The 26,713-nt window shown below is 30.0% G+C and overlaps 3 protein-coding genes and 1 pseudogene across 6 annotated transcripts in view; all 4 read right to left on the bottom strand.

The window, feature by feature from the left end:
- LOC108749158 (major royal jelly protein 1-like) overlaps positions 1-6,487 on the bottom strand; it is a 9,796-nt gene extending 3,309 nt beyond the window's left edge. Inside the window, exon 1 of the mRNA XM_018487694.1 lies at positions 6,387-6,487. Coding sequence (XP_018343196.1) covers positions 6,387-6,487 — 101 coding nt within the window. The remainder of the gene's footprint in view (positions 1-6,386) is intronic.
- Positions 1-26,713, bottom strand: part of LOC108749179 — a 222,782-nt gene that overhangs the window by 96,242 nt on the left and 99,827 nt on the right. The gene's annotated exons all lie outside the window — the stretch shown is intronic.
- On the bottom strand, positions 6,125-10,514 carry LOC108749185 (annotated as a pseudogene).
- LOC108749182 (major royal jelly protein 4-like) lies at positions 12,809-13,982 on the bottom strand. Its single transcript, XM_018487728.1, has 2 exons — positions 13,443-13,982; positions 12,809-13,143 (listed from the first exon to the last, which is right to left on the bottom strand). The coding sequence occupies exons 1-2, from the start codon at positions 13,627-13,629 to the stop codon at positions 12,992-12,994; spliced, it is 339 nt and encodes a 112-aa protein (XP_018343230.1). The 5' UTR covers positions 13,630-13,982; the 3' UTR covers positions 12,809-12,991.

Genomic DNA, 26,713 nt, shown 5'->3' with positions numbered 1-26,713 from the left:
TAGAATAATATAGATATATTATAGTTATAAATAATTAATAAATAAAAAAAATACAATACTGTTTTTATTTTAATAGAGTAAGAATATTGTAGATTCTATTAAAAAGTACTAAAAAGAGTACGCGAGAGCTTGTTTAAACGAAATATGAAAGGTTCTATACTTCTCGACAAAAAAAACATCGCAGGATTGATGGAGCTCTTGAGCCTTTACGAGGTTAATACTTTCCATCCTTCACGATACGCGTCGCGTTAAAAACAGTCGATAGAGTTAATGATCGATAGTTATCTATATCACGACTTAATAATAGCCTGCGCAGTGAAAATTCTGTCTTTCGTAATTTCCAAACTCTACTCCAACCGACGACAATAACGATAACGATTACGGTAACGATAACGTACATCCAGATAAATTTCGGGATGGTTTTGCGCGCATACATCGACGGTGGAAATGCATTTTTAAAGGGAGACCATAGATAAGGTATCTGCGATCGTGGTCTCTTAAAGTCTGACTTATCACCGCGAGAAGAAATGTGACGAAGAATTCTTTACGTGCCACATCAGCATCCCACAAAACCGAGTGCAGATCAGCAGATGTCCGATATACAACGAAATAGAGAACTTGCGACGTATTGTATTTACGTATCTAGATTTTGTAATTCTTATAATGCGCTTCTAAATATTATCAGAGATGGATTTCGGAAAGGAAAACTATTAGTATGGAAATCATATAAATGATTAAACACGAAGGAGAGTTTTTGTAATCGATTCTCTAACATTTCATTGCACGGCTCGTTACCATACTTAAATTCGTTTTCACAATATATAGTTACTAATAAAAATTAAATATTATTAAGAAATTCATGAATGAATTTTATTAATGAATTTATTAGTAATTTTTTAAATCTGTAGGTAACCATTGTGTATCATGTCTTACACTGTTGAACATACTATCAAAGTTTTCGATATTGAAAATTTAATTCCTAGCATGTTTTGCATCTCAGTGAACAACACTGGCAAATGATGTTATGTCAAAATAATGAAATAGTAATCGAAATAATAATTACTTTAAAATTCAGCTGTTATTGTTACTGAATTAAATCGTGTTGATGCAGTTTAAAATGCGACACATATATTTTTAGTTATTTCGAAAAACATGGCATGTTGGATAAATTGGAAAAATAATGAAAAGGCACGAAGTGAAACATGTCATTTAAAAAATTTGTCTGACAGTAAAACATTTATAATTAAATGTCATATTATTTAAAGACGTTTATTTAATTATTATTGCTGTTTAATAATATGTAGGCAAAAGAAAAAAATGCACTGTATATATGTGTGTGTGTATATATATATATATATATTAACAAGTAGACTCTAAAAATATTTTCAATCGAAGTAGACACACTCTTGACTTTGTCTCGTTATCTGACTGCGATGAGATTTATCGGCTATTTCAGTTTAGAGACTGCTGGGTTAAGTATGCTATCTGGACCATGTCACCGTATCGCTAACGCGAAGGTGGAGTTTCCACTTGCAAATTGTACGTCACGCAATTCGTCGACGGCAGAAACTCACCGGCAACGAGAATCTGGTAAATTTAGTTGCGATTGTGGAAAACGAGAGTTGTAGGACAAAGGAACTTCGTGCTTGCTGGCAGTAATTAACTACTATATCGTAAAGTACAGAGACTATTTAACGCGTTCGCTGTTAACAGATCGGTAAATTTCAAGTTACATTTTTCGACCGTGCGTTTATTATTCTTATTATTCAGTGTCTCTTGACACAAATGTCGTTTTATTTTTAAATTTGATATAAAGTATCTTGTTTTGTTTGTTATAAAATGTATCCAGTTATCGATCGCCATATTACAGTTTATTAAATATACAATTATTGAATATTGCGATTTGTACATCTCCGTATTTATTTTTCTTTGTTTTCGCTTTAGGATGGATTTGAAAATCGATACCGTTCTCTCAATCCTTCTTTCTTTCTACTCTTCCCAAGTGCACCACGAATACGGAACTATTCCGCACGTGTTTGTACATGGTAATGCATTCCCGCTCTAAACGCAAACAATCCTTATCTCGGCGCTGCCATTAAGTATCGCGCAGTAGAATAAAGTGCACTCAGATACAAAATTAATTGCTAAAGTTTCTGCCGCATTTACGAGCGCGCCTTTTTATACTCTCTATGTACCGAGTCTCACCGTTACTCTGCAATTTGCATTTGCGACAAATTACTTGATTGAATTTAATTTATAATAAGTAAAATTGATCGAGGAGTGATCAACAAAAATAAACAAAGATATTGGCCATATTCAGTCAAAGTGAATTTTGGTGCTTAATAATATTTTTAATTAAATCTTACCTTAATACAAATTATATTAAAATATTTAAAAAATTAAAGCTGTTAAAATAATACACTAAATTTTTATATTAAAAAAGCATTTATATTAAGTTAAAACTAGTTTGGCAGTCAAAATATTAAACTGAAAGAGTTTCGAGATTGGCTTCGATACGAAATTAATTCAATATTATAATTATTATCTGTATAATTTACCTAGGGATTCATATACATACACGAAGAAAATATTGCAATAAAATTGCAATATTAACATAGTAATTTGTTTAAAAAGAAATTGACAAATTACATAAACATTATTATTATATAAATCTTATAAATTTTTATTTGTAACAAATTTTAAAATATAATCTTTTATAGTTTTATAATTTTATAATTTTTATATTTATGATTATATATTGTAATATTATGTCTTTGTCTTTTAATTAAATATTAAAAAAAGAATTTTTTATTTTATGTCCTAATATTTTCTTCGTGTAGGTTTAAATAAATTTTCTTTATTTAAAAACTATACTCTACTTATGTATATTCAGTATTGAAATAATTCATGTTTATGGTTAAGAAGTTATAAATGAATCAACAAAAAGTTCGTCTTAAATTGGTCGACAAACTCGCTATCAACAGAAACAATGGTAATCGCTGGAGGGATACCCTCTACGGAAAACAAGCAACCATCGAGTTGGCCGCAAGTTAGCGTGGCGCACTTGTTAGTATACCGTCGCTTTTTGTATCCCAGCGGTAAAACTTGCAAGCGCCCACGATAATTTCATGCAAACGGCCGCGAACGACTCGCGCAACGAGCTGGCCTGCAACGAAACGCCAGAACACCCACGAGTTATCGTTACCGTGCATCGTGGCAGCGATCGCGGTTGGCGATGGTTTATGAAGGTTGCATTGTGCGAGTAGACGATTCGCCCAACCGTGTATAATAAAAATATCTTTCGTTGCTCGGGTCTCTTTTTAGCGAAACTTTGTCGCGATGCTGTCGCGCTTTTAGAACAACGAAGCGACGCGATGTCCTCATTAATGAGTAACTCTTGTAATTACATTTGTTATATTCTATTTATTCCTAGCTAAAACACAGATAGAGAAATGATGAGTTTGCTAGAAAATCCATTCTCCATTTAGTTAAAACTCTCTTTTTCTAGATAAAGAAGAAAACCTTTCTTGATGATTTGGATTAAACAGTGTGTTTAGTAATCTTTTACGCTTTTAAAGGTTTTGTATCACGAATAACTCTTTCGGCATTTTTTCTTTCTTATCTTTAAATGCATGAATGTATAGAATGAAAATTTAGTTGTTTTTAGAAGGATAAAGTGGCTAGCTTTTGATTAATTGTGCGAAAGAACTTTTATTGTGTCGAAGTATATAAGAAACGATCTGTTAATTTTTAAATCTAAGTTTTCTGAAATGCTCGAGACTTTTGTAAGTAACGTTAATAATCTATTATGAATAAAGCTCTTTTACAGACTTTCGTTTGTGCTTGTGATGTAATTGATAAGAACAAAACGCTTTTTTGTTTCGAAATAGTTTTACAAATCAGTCATTATGAGATATGTAAAAAGACGAAAAAGATCGTGTTTTTTAACAAAATAAAATTTGCAGTATGCTCTTGGACGGTCATACTTTTCTGTTTATTCTCATTATTTAACTTTTGAGAGCAGTTTGCGTGTAGTTTGCGGCGTAGCTTCTGTGTAAAACACTGTGGTGCTTTGTGCTTTTCTCTTTGTAATCCGTCAATTTCAGAAGCGTGTTCTCTACTTCTCTATTGCTTTTAAAATCCACTGAGAATTTTGTTCGTCATAGCTATATATTACTTTCAATTACCTTAAGTTGGTTGCTACTCACTGTTTCCGCAAAAATTAAGCAACTTTTTCACTTTGCACGTATCGTACTAAAATGTACGAATATCTATGCATGAACATTCATTGTTAATTTAGTTCTTTTATGCTTGTTAAAAGTTATTATTGCGACAAAAAAAGAAAAATTCTGCAAATGAAAATTTAAACTTATAAATTTATAATTGTATTGACTAATATTTATAATTGTATTGACAATATTTTGTCTAAATAAACGACAATATCATTGCGTAAATTAACATTACATTTCTGTTGACAACCTGAACAAGACAAACTGAATATTGATTAAAAAACACATTTAAAATAAAAATAATTTTGTGGCTTCAAGAATAAATTGCCTATATGAATCTTCGCGTAAACTAGAATTTAGTGCGTAAATAATATATTTATAAGATAATACGATATAATGTGCAATTAATTTTGTTATTGTAGTAAGTACATTTTAGTTCTTTGCAAATCACATCTTATCGTCTTATAAATATCTTAGATATTATTTATTCACTAATTATGGAGGATAGGCAACTCATATCACATTAAAACAATTGTATCTCTGTCCTGTTTCTAAATTTTACGATTAAGTTTAAATGTTGGCATTATTCTATTTTATATCTAGAACTACTGTCAATACAATCTATTGTGGAAATTGCCTCCTAAACGACATCTATAACGAGATTATAAACGGCGTAGACGTCAAAATGAAATTTTAAGTTAAAATTTAAACTTTAAACCTTAAACCGTTCAAATTCTTCGATTCAATTTCTTCCGTTCAATTTCTTTGATTTAAATATTTTTTAAAATAAAATAAAATTTATTTGATTTAAAGAAATTATGTTTAAATCCAAGAAATGACGTTCAAATTATGATTTGAAAATCATTGACCGTATAGCAAAGAAACATTTCTTTAAATCGAAGAAACCTTTCTCTGTGGTAACTATGATTAATTTCTTACGATTTTAAAGCTTAAGTTTTATATCTTAGTCCGCAAATACATATATAAATATTTTATAATTCAGACGAAATTTTCGAGTAGAGATAATGCGGTTTACTTTCGTTGTATCTCATATTTATTTGCGAACATCTGTGTAATCAGAGCAGCAGAGTCAGATGGTGCAATCGCTCCAAGACGATGCACCTCGAGATGACTGCAACTTGTATTCAACCTACTTTTCGCGAAATTACGGAAGAAAATGCTGAGTAAGATGAAAAACGTGTGGTTAAAAAGATTTGCGAGTACTTTGCACAAATAATTCTCGACAAAATATCTCGGAAAGAAATAAAGCCGTGTTTATTGGATCCTTATATATAATTCTGATTGTGATTGATATAAATAATTCTGACAATAATTTTATTAAAGCACAAACCAAAACCGTAAAATTCCAAGAACAGAATTTGTGATATTGAAGTCAAATTGTTTAATTTATTGAATGCTGTATTGCATTAATATGCCACATATTTTTTATAATTGAGAAATCTTTTTAAAATATATTATTATTAATTGAATAAAATTTGTTGTTTATAGCACACGATACAATTGATATGAAGTGAATATATTTTTTTTATCGAAAAATTTTATTATTAATTATTTTATATTAAAAAACTTTATGATAAATTAATCTTGAATGGCATAAATAAATAACAAAATCATTTTTTATATTTCAACGAATTTAAATTAAGTTTTAAATGATTTAAAATATTAAAACTAATGCATTTATTCTTGCAATTGATGAAGATTGTAAGAATTGAAGATTTTTTATAAAATTTTGATGAAAAGTAGATTGTGCAAATTCATTACAGTATCGATAACTGGTAAAACGGACAATGAGAAAGTTTTGAAACTGTTCTATATATTAGTGAAGTGTTTGGAATGATAGAAAATCCCTATTAGAAGAAAGAAAAAATGCTCGTTACGTATGACTTTTTACGTTAGATAATCGCTTCGGATTAATCGCGATTATGTGGTAATTTCCGATTCCTTTCGGTTTATTCGTGAAGAAAACGGCAGGGAAAAAACAGAAAATCTACCATTGAATTGGTTTCCTTGCAATTTTCTTCGGCGAGCCACCTCGAGATCATCTCGGTGAATGCAAAACCACCACCCTGGATTTTCTCTTTGCTTGTGAACGAGCGGAATTTGGGGCGAGAACCACCGTTTCCGTGTCCTGTTCACTTCCGGCGTTTTCCTTTCCTCCTGATCTCCCTGAATTGCGCGACGATTGCTTTCTTTGCGGGTTTCCAAGTTTCCTTTGTATTGTTTCCGAACTCGCTCATGCTTGAATTTGTTACGCTTGCGAAAAATTCGAATTTTATAGCATCGGTTAGCGTGTGTGACGATCTGTATGAATTAAATCTAATATTCGCTAGCATTTGAAAAATGTTAATAAAAAATATCACAAAAATATTATATAAAAACATTTATAATTTTCGTTTTGTCTTAGCTTCTGGAACTTTAATATCTATATCTTTGTATCGAAATGGCAATTTGTGTCATGCTATTAATATATTATACTATTTATATCGAAATAATTCGTTTTCATGAACCTATATTCAGAAAACAGCATTAGGTCAAGATTGTATGTATTTACATAACTCTTTCAAAGTAGTTTGTTATTTGCTGATGTGTCAATTAGTTAAACCGTAAACATTTGCCAATAAAAGAATAAATATATATAAAATTACGTTGCAATTTTTTTTTATAATCGTAAACCTACTTTTTTTATTTCGTCTGATTTTTATTTTGTCTTGTATAACAAGCACTTTATATGTAAATTTAAATCGTACCTACATATGTTAAAATATTGAAAACAAAGACTTGCTAGTCTTGGTTTTAGAAAACAAATCTGTTTTTTCCTGTATGTCTGCTAAATCCATTTCCATATAGCGGAAGTGTATTTCGTTAAGGTTCACTGTACCAAGAACGAAATGCTGATATCTATCTGAAAAATACGTTAGCTGGTCCCAGTAGCTTGAATATTTCAGCCCAGATATAAATTGCAATTTTTTGGAATCTTGCGCAAGTACCACCTTAAAATTAATATTTTGTTTTACGCATTAAAACAATACTAACAATTATTAGATACAACAATCGTTAATAGAAGTCAAAATAATTTATTATTGATTGATATGTAAATAACAATTATATTTGAATATCTTACCGTATTTTTAGACTTTTTATAAATGTTTGTACCTAGTACAGACATATTCTGAACATTGCTGTAAAATATTACATGTTCCGCTGCTGCTATCGGTAATATTGGGTTTGCAATTTTTTTCACAAGTTTACTATTTTTATTAGCTTTTTTTTTATTTGGACATTTTAATAGTGTCTCTATTTTTATTTTACAGATTTCATTTCCCGATAAAGAAGCATAATAAAGATCTAAAATATTTATAATGCAATGTGAAAAGGTTATAGGAATCAGTGAAATCGATTATTTGCAAGACAGTTTTCTAAGTTTCACTGTTAGTTGCGTGCATAAATGTATTAGATTGCTCGAATAAAAAAGAGACAGGCGTTGTGGCAGCCATCCTTGGCGATAATATCAAAATGTCTGTTATGCATATTTGATGTTTGCTGTATACGCAATGTTATGTGAACATGACGTGCACGTAACGTCATGTGTTCTTGAATAGGAAATATTGACAAGGAGCACAATCAGTTGCCTTAGCATCCAGTTTACTTGTTAAGTGAAAAAATAGCGTTTTTACTGGAAAATTTATCTAATGAAGAGCAACGTGTGGTAAATGTATGAACCAATATTGAATTTTTAATGCCGCATTTAAGCGAAGTTTACATAAGAAAAGTTTCTTTATATTGAAAAAAATGTTATATGCACCTTAAAAAGAAAATCTAAACTTTTCTATTTGTTTTCAATTGAGCGCCATTCCGCTCTTTTTTTATGAGCAGGCAAAGTTAAAAAATGCTTTTTGCTTCAATGTTCGAATAGCTTGGTGAAGAAAATTGCATAATAATCAATAAATATACAAAGATAAAACTTCACTTTTTTGAAAGGTATAAATTACGTTAGTGTGTAATTTTTAATTTTTTATGGAACTTTGCAAAGTTTGTACAAATAATAAAATATTTAGATTTAACGAATCTACGATATTTGTATTCGTATATGTTCATAAAAATTCAGTCAGCTCTTTATCTAGAGCATTGATCTGAAAAGTAGAGACTTTAAGTTTTTGAATCATCTTATTATAATCATTTTTTGCGCTCTCTTCCCATTTTTGAAGGGTAGAATAGGTGATCCCATATTTTTATGTTTTTTACGTAGTGTATTGAACAAAAAAATTATGAATGGTACAAAAATTCATAACACTCGTAATAAAATAATGTTAAAATAATTTAAATAATGTTCATTGTTAATAAAATAATCTCAAAATAATGTTCATTAAGAAGCAAATACTTGCCATCGTCAAGGATTGTCAAACTCAAGATACCACCTGTATAAGTAAAATTTTGGCCTGCTACAGAGACAATAACATCAGCTGATTTCATGAAATCAGATTCGATTCTGCATATACTTTTTTTAGATGAGTCATAAACTATTAAACCGGAACCTTGAATATCAGCTATAAATCTCTGTATATATTTATGTGTTATTTAAATCATTTAAATTACAGATATAGGGGAGAATTGTTAAATGCGTATCGGTCGCTTAACATATATAATTAATAAATTATATCTTGTTTGATATATGCTAACAACATTTTAAAAAATGAGGATCTACTCATGTTAACTTTTGATTAATTTATCTTTTGATAACAGTATGACTGAAATAATTTTATCACAATTTTATTCTGGAATTTTATCATACTATGATTATAATGAAATATACTATTAAAAGAAGATGTTCTCACAATCATTTCATCCAGGAATCGCTTGCATGTTTAATAAACAATAGGTATTGCTAAATGTCCAGCACCTGTTCGATTAGTTGCAATATCAAGTGGGATGTAAATTATTTTAACTAGTGTATCGTTCTTTAAATTAAAGATTAACAGTTTTGGATTACAAATGTGATCGGATCCGATTTTGCCGTTATCCAGAATGATAATGTGATTGCATTGAATCTGAAGTAAAAGTAAAAATTCAATTTCTTTATTTTCTGCATCAAGCTGATCATTGTGTAGATATGTATTGTACTAGAGAAGTGCGAATCAAGATTTTTTAATGTTTAATCAAATCGAATCCGAATCGGATCGAATTATTGAAATATAACTTTTAGTTAACAACAACGTAATTATTGTTATAGGTTGAATTTTAATATATAGTAAATATATAAAGTAATGAAAAAAATTTCTAATGTATGAAATATATTTATATATATATTTTTTAATATAATACGTATATATAAGATTGTCAATACATATTCGTGTCCAAATCTCTTACAATTAAATTAGAAATTTTCAAATAGTTCAGATTTAAATCATAAAGATACGAATCTGAATAGAATCGAACTTTACTTCTATTCATATTTGGATACATCTTTAGTACGTAGGTATGCGTAAAAACCTGGACATTTAAATAATAATATCTAAATGTGCATGTATGATGTAACGCTACTTGAAAAAATGATATTAATACTTACATGCACTCGGTAAACATTTACAATACCATTACATATACAACTACTATTATGCCAACTCCAATCTGGATAAGGACGCAGAAGTGGACCTCCTGGTCCTGTCTTATGAGTTACTGTCGCCAGAGTAGCAGGTGCACCAGAATCTAATTCTCTTCGCGCAGTAACGAATACTCTACCATCTATAAGAGTTTTGTTTGTGAATGAAATTTGTGTGCTAAAATATATATATATTCATTCCGTAAGTTTTTGTAGCAGCAAGATAATATCATTTCATTATCAATATTGAAGAGAGAGAGAGAATGTATAATAAAAAGTAAAAATCTTAAAGTGACTATATACTCGTAGATATTAGTTAAATTTTATAATCGTAAGTTAAACTTTCACTAATAAAAATATTCATATTTTTAAATAAAATTTTTACAACACTTTTTTAAGAATAATCTAGCATCAACTAACCTTCTGCTTTGTCTGCATCAACACACACGTGTAAGGGTCATAAGTGCAAGAATTTATTGCGTCTTCCTTCTGCTGCTCACTTTTCCACTCATACTCACAATATTTCCATTTATGAATAACATTTACTTTGAGTCCAAAGCTCACAATCGGCGTCGACAGAATTAGCATGGCAAACAAAGAATACCCCATTTTTTATCGTAGCAAATAGCTAACAAACAATAATGCTGTGCCGTTTAAAGTACAGAATGAGACTCACTGTTAGGATACGAATCTGTCTTAAGAATTAAAATTTCGAGTTTCAAGAGAATTATTGCACAGATGTTTTAATTAAATATATTTTGTAATTAAACCATATCAGCAGAATTATTGTTTTGCTTTGTCTGCGATTATAGTTCTCTAATATAGTTGCAGCGAAAATATTACAGTAAAATGTTGTTTAAATCACAAAAGTTAACAGATTGTCGGAAAAAAGCGACATGTTCGGTGTTTCTCTGTTTTTATTGTAACAAAGGATTTCAAGGTTTTAATGTTCCACTTTGGTTTTTTCACAACAAATTGCATTTACTTATAGCATGCAATAAGTTGCGCAAATTAGTAATTTTTTAAACATGCGTGTGTCTTTTAATAATTAAGTCCGTTATGACTTTTTGGGTTGCAACAATAAAATAATATAATTGAACTGTATCGATAGACACGTATATCACAAATGCGAGTAAGGTAACGATTGTTTGCTATTTATACATTTTTTTCACAATATACATAAATGCTTTTAAAGACCACATTATACAACTTATCATAATTGTAGACTAGTTAATATCTTTCGATTCGGTATAATGACACTTAGATGACTTATTACGCATACATAATGACATATATTATATCGGGTGTTTCAGATCATCCATCTCACCCTTCTTCGCACGATAAGGTATCCGATCGTAAAAATGTTCAAACAAAAATTTTGGAATTTAAAAAATCTATTTACTGATCTCATCAGTTTGATCTTGAGTGGTGTCGTCAAGATAAGGTTAAGCTCACGTCGATTTTTTAAAATGGAACACCCTATTTTTTATTCCAAAATCTAATAGTCGATGTCAGGAGCTTTCCAAAATATTATAATAAAGTTATTATTTATTGAGTACTTTTGGAGTTATAAGGCTTGAAAGTTATAGTACCGCCGCCCGGCATTAGCATTACACAAGGTATCCGATCGATGACTGAAACCTCTTGAATGTTGTTCAGGATCATATCCTGAATAATATTTATCAAGATCAAGGCCTCGGAGATTTCTCTTATTTTTATTTTTGTAGTAAGAATTCATTTTTATGTAAAACTAAAAATAAGAGATACAACCTCCAATAACTTTGATTTTGACAAATGTTGCGTAATGCTGATGTCGGCAGTACTGATGTAATTTTCGAGCCTTATAACTCGAAAAGTACTGAATGAAAAATAACTTTATCTTGTCTGGTTTAAAAAGAGATTTCTTTTGTTGAGTAATGTAACTAGGTTTGTGACTTTTTGGATGACAACAATAAGGTAACATAACTAAACTATATCTGTAGACAGTATTAGACAGTTAGACATATATATTGCAAGTGAATGACGATCGTTTATTATTTTTTTCTATAATATATATAAAAAAATGCTTTTAAAGGCTTCATTATACAAAGTATTATCATAAGTGCAGTTTTATTAAAAGTTTTTCGAATCGGCGTATAGTACACATAATGACGAATAAAAATGTAAACACGGAATGCTACTTTTGTAATAAAATGATGGTACTCAATATTTATGCCAGTTATTAGTAAAATAAACATTATATAAATTAGAAGATAAGGTATTGTATAGATTAGAAGATAATATGTACAAAACGTAATACTTTATTCTTATTCATAGTAATAGATATATTACTATTGAACTCTTTAAAGTATACCTATGTACACAAAGAATATAGACTTTCGTTCATGAACGAAACATTCGAGAATGTTTGCAATGTATTTGCATTTCATTCAAACTTAAGTATTTCAGTGAATAGAAAGAGTTTTTGTAGAGAAGTTTTTTAAAAATACATTTTAAAGATGAAAAATAGAGATTTAAATCGGCATTTGAATTTTGTTTCTATGATATTTTGTTCCTAAAATACATAAAATTAAAAATTTATATTTTTTTCAATATTTTTGTTATATTTTGAAGCGTTGTTCTTGGCTGAAACATCAGTAAACTAAAAACAAAGCATTTTAAAGTAGACTTTCTAAGTTTTAAAAAACTTTTTGAAAAAAATTTGATGAGTTTTTCATAAAAATTTTGAATTTTTATTGTTTAAAATTTTATTATGTAAAAACTTACTTTATCTAAAATGTATTTTAACTTCGTAACTAAAAAATTTATGCAAAAAAGACAAAAAATGTTTATTGTAATATGATATTATTTATTTAGTATTTAATGTTAACAGTTGCATTCAATTTTGCAAAGGTATTATTTTATTATTATTAAATCATAAAAATTTTTTTCGAAATTAAAAAAATTTTTTTGACCTTGTCAATTTTTATAAATCATTTTGCTTACTTTTGATGGGTTCAAACTTCAAAGACAAAAGTTGCAATGACGAAATCAAAGGCATTGTGCACGATTTTAGATATCGCAGGCCATTCCATCCTTTCTCGCTGTAATGTTGTATATGAATTGCCATGGAGTGTGAGTTAGCTATTCGTTTATCGTTTTATATCTATACGTCGTACACGACTTCTTGAGCACTAACACATGACAGATACGGATGTAGAAGTGGACTTCCTGATCCTGTCTTATCAGTCACTGTCGCCAAAGTGGCAGGTGAACTAGGATCAATTTCTCTTGGCGCAGTAACGAATACTCTACCATCTATAAGGATTTTGTTTGTGAATGGAACTTATCTTCTACTAAAAGATATAAGGTAAACATTTCAGTGATTGAACATGTATCTATGTCCAGAAACTCGTAAACACAAAATTTCTTATTATTAATATATTTCAAATATTTTTTATTAGAATATTATAATTTAATTATATAAAGATTAAAAGATATAAAGATTACAATTATTTATTATTTAATTAAATGTAAAAGTTAAATTTTCGTTAATAAAAATATTAATATTACTCAACAAAATCTTTTCAACTTTTTCAAATAATTTGTCAACTTACTATTTACTCTTTTTGCATCGATAAATATGCTCATGTAGGAGCTGTAAGCGCCAGAACTTATCGCGTCTTCCTTCTGCTGTTCACTTTCCCATTCGTACTGACAATGTTTATGAACAACATTTATTTCAAGTCCAAAGCTCAGAATTGCCGTGGATAGAATTGGCAGGGCAAACAGAGAATGTCCCATTTTTTACCGTAAATGTAACGAATAGTTTATAAACAATGATGTTTTGTCGTTCAGAGTACAGAACGGGATTTGCTGTCGAGATATGAGTTTGTTTTGGCGGTTAGAATTTCGAATACCAAGAGAAATATTGCATAGATATCCGTTTAATAAAATATTTACTATAAAGATACTTACTGCATTCGCAGAGCTATTGTTTTACCTTTTCTGCAATTATAATCTCTTTAATATAGTCAAAAGATATAGTAAGATATATTACTAAAATTTTACAACTGTTAACAGATTTTTAGAAAAACATTGCATTGACGCATTCGATAGTTTTTCTATTTTTGTAAGTAGATTATCCTAATGTTCCACTTTGGTATTCACAACAAATTGTATTTGCTTATGGAATACAATAAATTGTGCAAATTACTAAATTTTTGAATATATGTGTGTCTTTTGATAACTAAGCCTGTTACGACTTTTTGGGTTGCAACAATAAAACAGTATGGTTGAACTGTATCGGTAGACACGTATATCACAAATATGAGTGATACAATGACTGCTTGCTATTTTACAAAATATCTTTTTTACAAAATACATGAAAATGCTTTTAAAAAACCACATTATAACTTATAATCATAATTGTAGTCCAGTTAAAGTTCATCCGAAGTGGATTATTATGACAATTTTAGATGACTTACGTACATAGTAACATGCAAGACGTAGTTATCTCATCAACAAGGCCATCAAGAACAGAAAGTAATATTATTTTGTCTTATATTTTTCTTATTTTTTAAATGTGAAATAAATATTTTTTAATGTTCCTGAGATCAAAATTTAAATTTGTATTTGGCGTTTTTTATTAAATAACGTAAATGCTCTTTTATTGTATAATAATGTAATCGTTATTTTTTACTATGCTTCAGTTATACTTAATAATAATTAATAGCATATTTTTCGCATTGTTTTTTTATTAATGGCTTTGATAAAAAATAGTTGAACAATTTGAGAGAGAGGGTGGCGGGAGAGAGAACACTGCTGAAAGTTACTGGCTCTATATTGTTAATTAATACTGGGATGGCATATAAAATGATAATAAATTTTTGAAGAAAACAATTTCTAATAGAAACGAATTTCTAATATAGATACGACATTAACAATCGATACTGCGTCAGACTAATACCTCAATATTATGCTAATATTGAATCAATTGGCATACAATACCCTACAGTATTGAAATTTCAGCTTCCGACATTGGACTAACATTAGGTCATTTGTATTCTTTAAATTATTTTACTCTTATTATACAAGTAGTTCAAATATGAACAAGACTTTTTTGTGTGAAAAATCAATGGTAGAGACGTATTTACGTTGAGTGACAAGTGAGGTATTTGCTAACTTCTGTACATACATAGTTGTGGCCTCGTAGCAGTAGTTGTTTCTGTTGCAATTTACGAACAAATAGTATTCCATTGTGCAACGCATTGTTCAAATTCATTGTGTACATTGATTGAGTTTCTTATGAATGAAAATGTTAAAGCTGTTAATATTTTGCATAAAATGTATGCACAATTCGGAAAAGCTATTGAAGACACAAATGTGTAAAGGCACTCGATACTATATTTGCTCGCATATAGCAAAAACTGCCATGAGGCTGTAGTTAACAGATACCTCTACCTGTCATTCTATGTAAATATGTCTAACATTAATTTACAATCATAACAAAAAAAGTCTTGCTAAACCACCCACACATATTTATACATATAATTATATTATACAACAAAGAGAAATATGTCATTAATTTCTTTTTTCTTCACTTACTGATTTTATTTTGTTCTATTATGTCGAAATCATTTACCACACTAAAGACATTGTCCCTAATATGTTTAATTTATACTAATTGTAAGTACACTCTACGAGTATAATTATCGAATTATTACAGTTTGTTCATTTCTGCATGACTTTATCTTTTATATAACATTTTTATTATTTACAAATAATAAAGAATTAACACAATAGTCTGAAAAATTGTCTTTAACAAATGATGTATGTTTTGTCTTAACTTCTAAAAATAAACGTTTCCATTGAAATCGCAATCACGTCATTATATAAGTAACTATATTGTATGCTATTTATGTTGAAATTATCCGCTTTGATAATTATATTTAGGAGAGAAAAATTAGCCCAAGATTATACAAAAAAATTAAGATTGTGTAAAAATTTCAAAATAGTTTATTATTTGCTCACATATCAATTAATTATTTTTATGCATAATTCACAAATCCTTAAATTTTCTTAAGAATATTGAATAAAAAAGATTTTAAGCATCTGTCGCAGAATCACTTAATATGTTAATTTATGCAAGATACATGTTGTTACAACATCCATTCAATAAAATGCTTGAATACGGTATAATTTATTTTCGATGTGGATTATTCATCTTACTAAAATAAAGATTAAAATTCGTGAAGAGTCTACTACTATATTATCTCCTTGTTAATATTTTTTCATGTGTTAGTTTTTTCATAAAATGCCGAGTTTTCTTTGTATTATCTCTGAATTCACTGGCATCAAAATTTGTCACACTTGTGAATTACAATTTTATGACAGTTTAGCTGGTTTAGCACACGATCAGATTTTGTACTAATTAAATCGATCGCTGGAATTTGCGATTTGTGACAAACATTAATTATTGTCTCATTGTTAACTCATTATTTTCAATTACGCAACTATTCAATGAGATCACTGATACCTCGTCATTAACTCATTAACTTCGTTTTCCTTAGAAACGTACGTGTTTTGACTTATTTATAACTTTAAGAAATTGGAATCTTTCGGATATGAGACACTCGGCATATCAAGTATTGCACACCAAGGGGATTAAAAATTCAAAGATCCTCTTGAAGTAAATTGAATTTCTCTTTTCGTGTTTCCACAACAACGTGCATCTAAAAATTTCAAATTAGCGTCCACAAACGTTTGCAATAATTCGTATCTGCTTAATTAAAGAATGATTACTGTGTCATATGCCTAATACGACTATTACATCGAGTAAGTAACGGTGAACAAAAAACACATTGTAACAAAGCGAAATAAAACAATATTTAATTCAATGTCTCGTGAGTGGTTCGCTCAGTAAAAGAGCTGAAAACCCTATTTGCTCCATAGCTAACAATTTCAACCAATGCATGGTATTAACACATGATACCGCTACGCTCTATTACTGGCTCTGCTTTGATCTGTCGGCGTAACGTTTATCCTAACACGCGGACTAGCTTTTTGCGTATAAATAATAGAAATGCTAGAGTTGCTGTGTGAACCTCAATATCCGTATTATTATAATGCGCATACCTATATAAGTATAGTCCGAATCACTAACTTGCAAATACATTGGCACGGAAATAAATTTCTGTTTAAAAAAGAGCAAACTGTCACATTGTTTTATATTACCAAATAAATTTTCCGATATGAATCAAAGGGGAGGATTAAAAAATTGTTACGGATTTGTGAATGAAAAGATATCGATAGGAATCAATGTTATTTGTTCAAGCCATATTATAGTTAAAAAAGCATTAGCGTACGTATTTCTATGTAATAATACATATTTATAATCATCCATGTTAATACATTTATAAATATATGTTTATGTATATGTATATTCAAAATTATTTTCGTTATTCACGAATACATTTTGTCAAGCAGGCTTCACTCTGGATGTTCACATGCTATCGTTCACACGCTCCGATACACGATGACAGAATTTTCGCAGAGCAGTGCGCGCGATTCGATATCCATTATCGAGATGGGCGAACGAATCCAGTTTACGAGTGTTTACCGGCAGGATTTCCTAGCGAGGTCACGCCATTAACGGTGGACTAACGATTTTCCGTAGCGCTATTATTCATCGTCGTTCGTATCATAAACTTTGTCCACGCTTGACCGAGCTAATAACGGTCCTAGATGAAGTAAACCATTTCCTAAATCAATTATTAAATCGCGCGATAATGATCTGTCGATCGTGATCGTTAACATCGCGAATTTCTGGGCCCTTAATAGACTTTTTGGAATCGATAAATGTCGGAGGACAAATTTGGTTAATTATGTCAAGTGTACGTCCCACTATAATAATGTTATTTTAAGTACTTACTCGTTAACGAGAATAGTCAGCTTGTTTTTTTACGTAAACGATCGCCTAGGATGTTTTTACTATCACCAGTTACCTAAAAATTGCTATTATTAACAACAATTGTATATTATTGTTTTCCAATTTATTACTATTTGAGAATATGGAGTAGAGAATTACGAATATAGAGTTACTCTCAATTTAAAAAAAAAAAAAGTATTGTAGAAACCAAACAAATATTATAACCAGAATGAGCATGTTAACTAGTTTATTATGTCAATATTTCTGAAAAATGAAAATGTTAGTAAAACGCTTTTTTATTATGGGTTTTCGATGGAATTGCATATTCAAAAGTTTGTAAAGCATAGTTATTGAAAAAGAAAATAAAAAGATATTAGAAAAGAGATGAAATATTCATTTTAAATAATATCCATTTTATAATAATTCATATTTTTTCATCACTGAGTATAATAGTATCCCAGCTGACTATTCCCAGGTTAATGACGAAACTTATAATTATCAAATCTCTCTTCAATCGATATATAATTGGTTTCTAGAAATATTCTCGAGTCCAGCAATCTAAATATATATTTCTCTATATGACTAATGAAATTATTTTTAACGTTAATACAATTTTATGATTTATTTATAATACTTTTGAGGTTTTTATGGGTACTTTCTACGCAGGAATTATCCGTTTTGCGGATTATCTCTGTATTCAGATTCATAGAATGCCTTATTAAAATAATTACATATTTATACTCATTTTAAATTTTATCTGTTAAATGGCTAACTTTTACATAATTAAGACTCATTATACCTCCGACGTTGGATAGTATTATTTTTGTCTGATATTTAAATATGTTTTACTGAGAAAAAACCTGAGAGTCTATATACGTATTCCATAATTCAAATATATAAAACACATAGCATAATGTAGACTCGGAAAGCGCAGACTCTCATTATAGCTGGAGCGTTTTGTTCGGGTTCAAATTTGAATGGAGTTACAACGCTCTGTTGTGTTAGAATTGCGTGGCTAAAAGGATAGTGGCGTACCCATTTGCTGAGATCCTAATCAGATCTGTCTGATGACATACGTGTTATGACTACGTGAGCGGGATGGAACAGATGCACGGAATATGTTCCCGATTGCTGTAGAAATTTCGTACGTGCCTCGACAGACGCTTATTACTTCAATATAAGAGGTCTTTATTATTGGATTTTCTTTTTAAGTCGCTTTTTGGATTCTTATGATATCAATACGATATCGAGTCTGATGAAAACATGAATATTAATATCCTGTTAAAACGACGATTAATTTTTATTATAGCATCTGTACGTCTGTTTCGACCAAATTAACTTTAATTTCAGTTTAACTTATTCTTCATCTGTTTTTAATTCTGAAAACTAGAAAAAGATGAAGAATAAGTTAAACCGAAATTAAAGTTGATCTAGATTAGTGCAGAAAATGGGTATTAAGCCTCCAGAGCTAATTCCAAAATATAACACAATTATTGTCGCTGGGTCTATAAGATATTTAATTTATGTTAATTAAAACGGATTAATTAATTTAAAGGATGATATAAAAAATAAATATTATCTAATTATATTTTAACCTTTAAAGAGAGAGAGGTCGGGATCTATTTTTTTAATTTTATATCTTTTCTTGAGTAAAATTTATTATAATTCATTATTTTTTATTTTTTGCTTCAAAATATGAGAGTATTTTAACTGCAATGGCTTTTCCATCCTGTAAAGTAAATAAGAGAGAATAATCTAAATTCGCAGATGAAATATAAAGAAAATTGAATTGCTTGACATTTACGATTTCAAGATTTATAATTGAGTAGGTGCAATAAATCCATCGTCAACTTCGAAGGATTGAGTACTTCATGTCGCGATATTTTTTTTATGCTTGACGATGTTTTTATATCGTAGTTAACTATTTTAATTATGCCATAATTTTGCATCCATTTCCATTTTTTTGTGTTTTAAAGAAAGGTTTAATTATGTGACGTGTGAAGCACTAATCTGCAGAGAATTTACAACGTGTTGAGTCAATTTTGATGGCCATTTGATAAATCCGCTGCAAACGATCGCAATAAAGTTTCGATTTTACGAGCGCGTAAAATGTTAAGTCACGCGTTTGCATCTGTGCGATTTTCATCTCGATAACGCAGTAACGCGATATTAATTACTCGGCCGTTAATTCAACGCACAGTTAGCGGTAAATCCATCAACTGTAACTGCAATTACTGTGTAAATTAACCGTGCAAAACCAGGAGACCTTACGGATTACAACCGGATTGGGATGATACGCGAGAAACGACCGCTGTAATCCACGAAAATGAGTTCTTCGAGGATCTCGTAGTGCTCGATATTGTTGCAATTTACATCCGACAGAAGAAGACGCAAACGCAACGGGCTTGCGGCGTGAATTAGAATACACTGTAATTCACATTAGCAACCAAGTGCGAGACGGAGCGTCTCCTATGCAAATTTCTGAAGTTGGTCTAAGCGCCGCGCCACCTTGGAATTAATTCTTTACGTGGTCATTTTGCGCAAGCGGATTGTAATTATATGTAATACGAATATAAGCTGCGCCGTACATTAATATATATATATATATACAATATGAATTGCGAGAACAAAGCAACTCGATAATTAATTTAAGAGGGGACATACACTCAAGAAGATTCAAAGGATGGTCCACTTAACGCTGCAAATACTTCGTTGACCAATCAGAAGAAAGAATTTTACGAATTGATCAATCAAAGAATGCTTCAAAACATTTGCAGCATGAAGTGAATTGCACCCAAAAAAATGCCTGTTTTTTCCTACCTTTTTATTTTTAATTAAAAGTTTTACGTAGCACTTACTAATATACATGTAAAATATTGGTGGAAATTCTTTGAATAAAGTTAATAGTTTTTGCAAAAAAAAATTTGTAAAAATAAAATTTGTTTATCCTTTTGGGTGTATAACATCCCTTTGTAAGTCTGCTGAGAAAAACACATGCGAAACATTCACTTCATATAGTATATCTATGTATAACACCTCAACTTTATACGCGTAATACTTATTCTCATGATAGAATTTCACGAGAAAGAGAGAGAAAGAGTATTATAGAAAAGCCATTCCTACAAATGGAAAATGAGACGAAGGATAATTGAGGCCGAATCCGTCGATACGCGGGATATTTGCGTGGGCTGGTATATTTGCAGGGAAAATATTTTTTAGTGCATATCAATTCGCGCGAGATTTTATGCGTCTGCGATAACAATTACGCTCGTATTTCAGCAGTATCCAAATTGAATTTGCATTAAGAAAACATACAAGTTTATCAGAGCCAGCGACCAATGGTGCAGTGTTACGTAATATTTACACGATATTATGCTAGCGTTGTTTGCCTCTCGCTGATGCCGCGTAATTAATATCACTAATTTTTTTTTCGCGCAACATCGCGCAGAAATGTGCGTTGAATGGAAATATCTCAGCTAGTCCTGTCGGCAATAACGATGTTTTATACGGCGCGTTGAAAAAGGACTGTCACAGCCGCGCTCGGCCGCAGAAAATATATTTTTCCCGTCCCGGTGGCTGAAAATGAGACAAAAAAATCTTTTTTTTTCAGGCGTGCGTTATACGGCGTATACGTCACAACGAAAGTATTGTTCTTAGTATCATAAACAGCGGCGACTACTAGGTCGCTTGTGATCACGCGATATTAATTAACATATTTTTCGTCGTTGCATGTTATTCTTGTAGTCTCGTTATTATGTCAGGGTAGCAGACTACGAACAGACGCAAACTGTTTAAACTATATATTTACACGGCGTATAATTAATAGCGCAATAAACATTATGAAAGAAGCATAACATTTTATTTTTATTTTTAATACTAATTGTGCTATTTATATTAAAAAGAAAAAAATTATTTGTATATGATATATATTATCCTTATGATATATTATATATTATCAAGGAAAAATTATATTTCTCTTTTTATCTTTATTTAATAATTGCGAGGTATGAAAAATATATTAATACGTATTATATTGATTCTTTCCGAAATAAGAATGTTTATTACAATAAAACAAAAATTTATTAAATTTCAATATGTTTTTTTCAATAGTACTATAAATTAAATATTTATTTACAGTAAATAAATTCATTCAATAAAAAAATAATGTTTGAATCAAAATAATAATCATTTTACGAAATAAATAAATAAATGTTTACATTTAGTAAATATTTAATATTATTTAAATACATATTTATTAAAATTTGGTACATTTTATCTTGTTGTCAATTTTTCATTTTCATCACTTCTGTATTTTTTTATATCGAAGTAGAGAGCAAAATAAAGTCATTAGAATCTTTCGCAAGGATGGGAAATAGCGATGAAGCAACTGATATCGTAAGAAAAAAGCTGAGAAAATAGCAACGAGTCTAACGAGCGAAGCAAAGACAATGGCGGATAACGAAACGGAAAATGAGAGGAGGAATAGAATCGGGGTACGATATCTCCAGACACTTTACTTAAGCTGTCTTCCGGTTGCTAAAACGACTTAATGCACGTTCATGGCGCAGAAAATAGACTACCGATGGCCACGGAGAATAACTTCTTAACGAGACGATTTGTCAAGCCGCGACGCATCGTCGCTCGATATAAATGCCGTTGTGCCACCGTATTATGCATCCCGTCGAACGTGACTCAATAAATTGGAATGCAATCTCATAATATTTCTATTTGACATTACGTTTACAGCTTGATCGGAAAATTTCGTTTTATTAAACAGATGTTTTATTTCACAGATGTAAAAAATAAAGGATTTTGAATAGAAAAATTATTTTAATATTCTCTCTCTCTCTCTCTCTCTCTCTCTCTCTCTCTCTCTTGAAATTAATTTAATCAGCTGAATGAATTAAACACAGTTTTTGCTACTAACATAGTAATACATATCAGACAACAAGTTTGAAATTTTAACTTGCTCTGTATGCAATAAATATAAGGTTTTTTCTACAAAAATTTTTTAAATTAGTGACGTGATGTTAATTTCGGACATTTTATATGTAATGGAAATTACAATCTAAGTGTAGACATGGTTTTTTTTCTACACACAGAAAAATATTGTTTTATTATTAAGAAAAATGATTACTCAGTTTATTTTTTCTTTTTAAGTTTTTTATCATTAACAAAAAAATTTTGTAAATCTTGAAATATACTCATTACATTACATTTTAAGGGGAAACTTTTCATGTTTTTAAAACACTTTTTTGTTGAAAAAATATTTTTTTATAATTTTTAAAAAAGTAACTTTAAATAAAAATAAATAAATAAAATTTGTTTTAATGTAATAACCTTCATTGAAATATTAAATTTATGATTCGAAATATATGAATATGAACTTTTGATATACACGAAACAAATTATTATCTGCAGTATGTATTTTTCTATGTGTACATGTCTATAATTATTTTGTAAAAAGATGGTAGCTAAAATGCATATATACTAATTTATGAAATGTTTATAGTTCATAATAAAAATAGATAAAAATATTTCCACTCTGTGTTACAAATATATTTTACTCTTCTTACAAGTGTTAAGTTTTTCTCGATGAATAACGGACAATAGACATACTATGTACATTCGTTCAAGTAACATCCTTGGACAGGCGGAAGCAAGAAAAATACGAGTATACCGGAAGCAAACGACACGATCGAACGAGGGACAATGTGGAAACATGGAGAAATAGGCAAAAACTTCGAAAGGATCAACAACGTGATATGTAGGAATAACGAGAGAAAGATCCAACGAGTGTTAGATTGTGTATCAAATCGTTATTTAAGCTGCTTTCATCTCTACTTCTCTGTAACATAGTACGCACTATTTCATTCTTTTCTCTTTTCCTTCTTTTCTTCTTCTTGCATAGATAATAACACGATAGAGGATATATTTAATAATTTTGCACAACGGCGAGTGTTCGAAATGGAAGCGTACAAAACACGTGCGTACGCTGCCATGAATGTGCATCCCCAAACGTTTAGGTTCCGCGCACGAAATGAGAAGCGGCGAAGCGCTTTAGGTTCAGTGGCTCACGTCGAAAGTTACAGCCGAAAAGCATGGGCGTACGAATGCGGGCGGAATTCAACGGCATGTATTGCGATTGGCTTCTATTGCAGCCTCCACTGAGCTGCAAGCGAACCAAAATAGCAAGAAAATTCCGATTTTCAAAATATCGAGTTTTGATGTTTTCGTTATTCACAGTTTGCCTGATCCAGTTTCGATATTTTCGTTTCATAGCGGCAGCGTGCAAAGTTGAGAGATGTAATATTTTTCAAAGTATCCAGAAATAAACTCGCTCGCGTGGTATAAAGCAACGATGCTTCCAGAATATCGTGTAAATTATATGAGCGATACCGCAAAAAATTCAATCCTTCTTTCTACGATTCTTTATTTTATAGTTATATTAATCTATTTCACCTTTCTATTAATTCTTTATTCCTGTATTTTTTAATTATTGTGCTACTCGAATCGTTAATTCTCAAGAAAAAATATTATCATAAATTTAATATTAAAATATTAGGGTTACCACAAATTTTTTATCCTAAAATTCCATAACTTTTCTCTGATTTTCAAATAAATTTCATGATTTTTCCTGATGCTTTCAACATTTTGAATTTTTTTGTGTTTTTGTCCTGATTGGAATCGAATGTCTTGTTGAAATAGCAATGTAAATTACTATCAATGTTACTGACATTGCTATTACTTGCATTTTTATTGTTAAGTTGATGGTATTCCAAAAGTGCGTAAATATTTATAATATGATATTCGCGTATTAAAAGCTTGCTTGTTCTTTCAAATTCTTTAAAGCCAAAAATTTTTATTTTCCAGAAAATTTTGCAAAATTCCTTGATTTTTCTCTAATTTCCCTGACTGTTTTCAGTTTCCCTGACATTTCCCTGATTTCCCTTTCCAGTTTTGCAACAACTCTGAATGTAATACAGAATATTTATGAATACAATTTATCTTCTAACATAATTTTATGGCAATACGATTAAAAGTAAATAAAACTATAACATACTATTAAATTTTATCTACTTGCAAATAATTCACGACTAGAGCATAAACTAGTATAAATTCCAATTTGTCGGCTTATACGGTAATTTTTCGTGCGAATAAAGTTAAAATCCCCATCAAGCACTCGTAATTTTTCACCCCATAGGCGAAGTCCTAAGGGAGAACTACCAGAATACGGTAGCACTTTTGGGCGGGGCCATGGGTGCTAACCACGAAATTAACCGAAACTCATCCCCGGGCTATGCTAATGGCCTTCCTAGTTAACTCGCTCCTCGAGACACCAAGTTTCACTCTGGAACTTTGCTTTCTGCGAGCTACTGTCGTATGATTGGATAAGAAATGAATGAAGAATGAACACGTTGCTCAATGGTATAATGTGATGCATTTTATGCTCATTGAAAAATTACAATGATGTATCATCTTTAAGTGAATAATTGCGATTTTCTTAATGTTGTTCGCACCGTGATATTTTCCTAGATATGTCTCTTCTTCGTTTATTTTATTGAATCGAGAATTGGAAATTCTTAAGAGTTCCCAATATCATGGTATTTTTGTGCTCGATGTTCCGATAATCGGTTCGGAAACATTGCTACGCGTGTAGAAGATTATTTTTGCTGAAGATTTTAATGGATATAGAACTCTTAACATTGATTGAGACGGTGCATAGATACAATATACTATTCATAAATTTGAGAACACTTGCGACTTTCTCGCATCTCATGAAAAAAGTTAAGTACCTGTGAAAATGGATCGTAGAGATGTTGAAAATACATTAAAAAAAAAAAGAAATACAACTATAAAATTTTTTAATTTTATTTCTACAATATTTTATTTCTACTATATAAAATTGAAAATTGGTATTTTTTCAATATTTTTGTTTGATTTTGAAGCGCGGTAACTTGGAACATCATTGGACGAAAATTAACGATGAAGTATTTTAAAGAAGGCGTTCTAAGTTCAAAAAAATTTATTCGATGATTTTTTGCAATGTCAAATTTTTTGTAAGAATTTTTTTTACAGAATGTTTTTAACTTCAAAATTAAAGAATTCTTAGTAAAAGAAAGAAAAGAAAAAAATGTTTGTTCTTTAATGTTCTTGATTCACATTGAATTAAAAAAAAAATGTTAGATTTTTTTAAATCTAACTTTTCGTAAAATATAAAAAAATTACAAGTCTTTCCGAACTTATAAATGATAGTGTGAAAAACAGCATGCATATGCCATGATGATGGAAAATAAAGAGATAAATTATGCATGGCATCGAAAAATTACGCAAGCGATTTCACTTTCGCAAGCGAAATATTTACTATGCTATGATAATGCCGGAGAATATAATATCAATATGATTTCGCGATAATCTCTAGATGAGAAGACTTATCCTTTATTATCTCCGATTGTTACTTAATAATTGGATTAGCAAATAACAATTTGTTAAACCGGCAAGCGCTTACAGTAACTCTATTATCCCGTTTATCTTTTAAATGACATTTGCTTTTATATCCAGTCGCTGCGTTTGTTCTAAAGCACCGGTTTTTAACGTTAATCCGATCTTTCGTCTAATCTCACCCGACGTACTTCGAAAGAAAACACTAGGCTACTTCGTAAGCTCGAATGGTCGTCCCCGAAAATCCTGCTAGCAAATAGTCCGTGACCCGATTCAACATCCAACCTAGCTCTATTTTACTTTTATGTAATGGTTGATTCTGTACTACACTGTTTTTATCGTAAAGATTATGATCGGCAAAAAAAAAATACGACCATGTACAATGTGTATTGACCCGTAGATATTGAATGAATTTTTCTTGCAAGAAATCCAATGTAGATAGATCTTTTTTAGGAAGAATTGCTATAATTTACAAAAATTCTTCTGATATTTTACTTCAAATAAATATTGTATTTT

The sequence above is a fragment of the Trachymyrmex septentrionalis genome, unplaced genomic scaffold, assembly GCF_001594115.1.
Source record: "Trachymyrmex septentrionalis isolate Tsep2-gDNA-1 unplaced genomic scaffold, Tsep1.0 scaffold27, whole genome shotgun sequence".
Taxonomy (NCBI): Eukaryota; Metazoa; Arthropoda; class Insecta; order Hymenoptera; family Formicidae; genus Trachymyrmex; species Trachymyrmex septentrionalis.
Note: the sequence above shows the minus strand (reverse complement) of the source record. Positions and strands in the feature narration are given on the sequence as shown.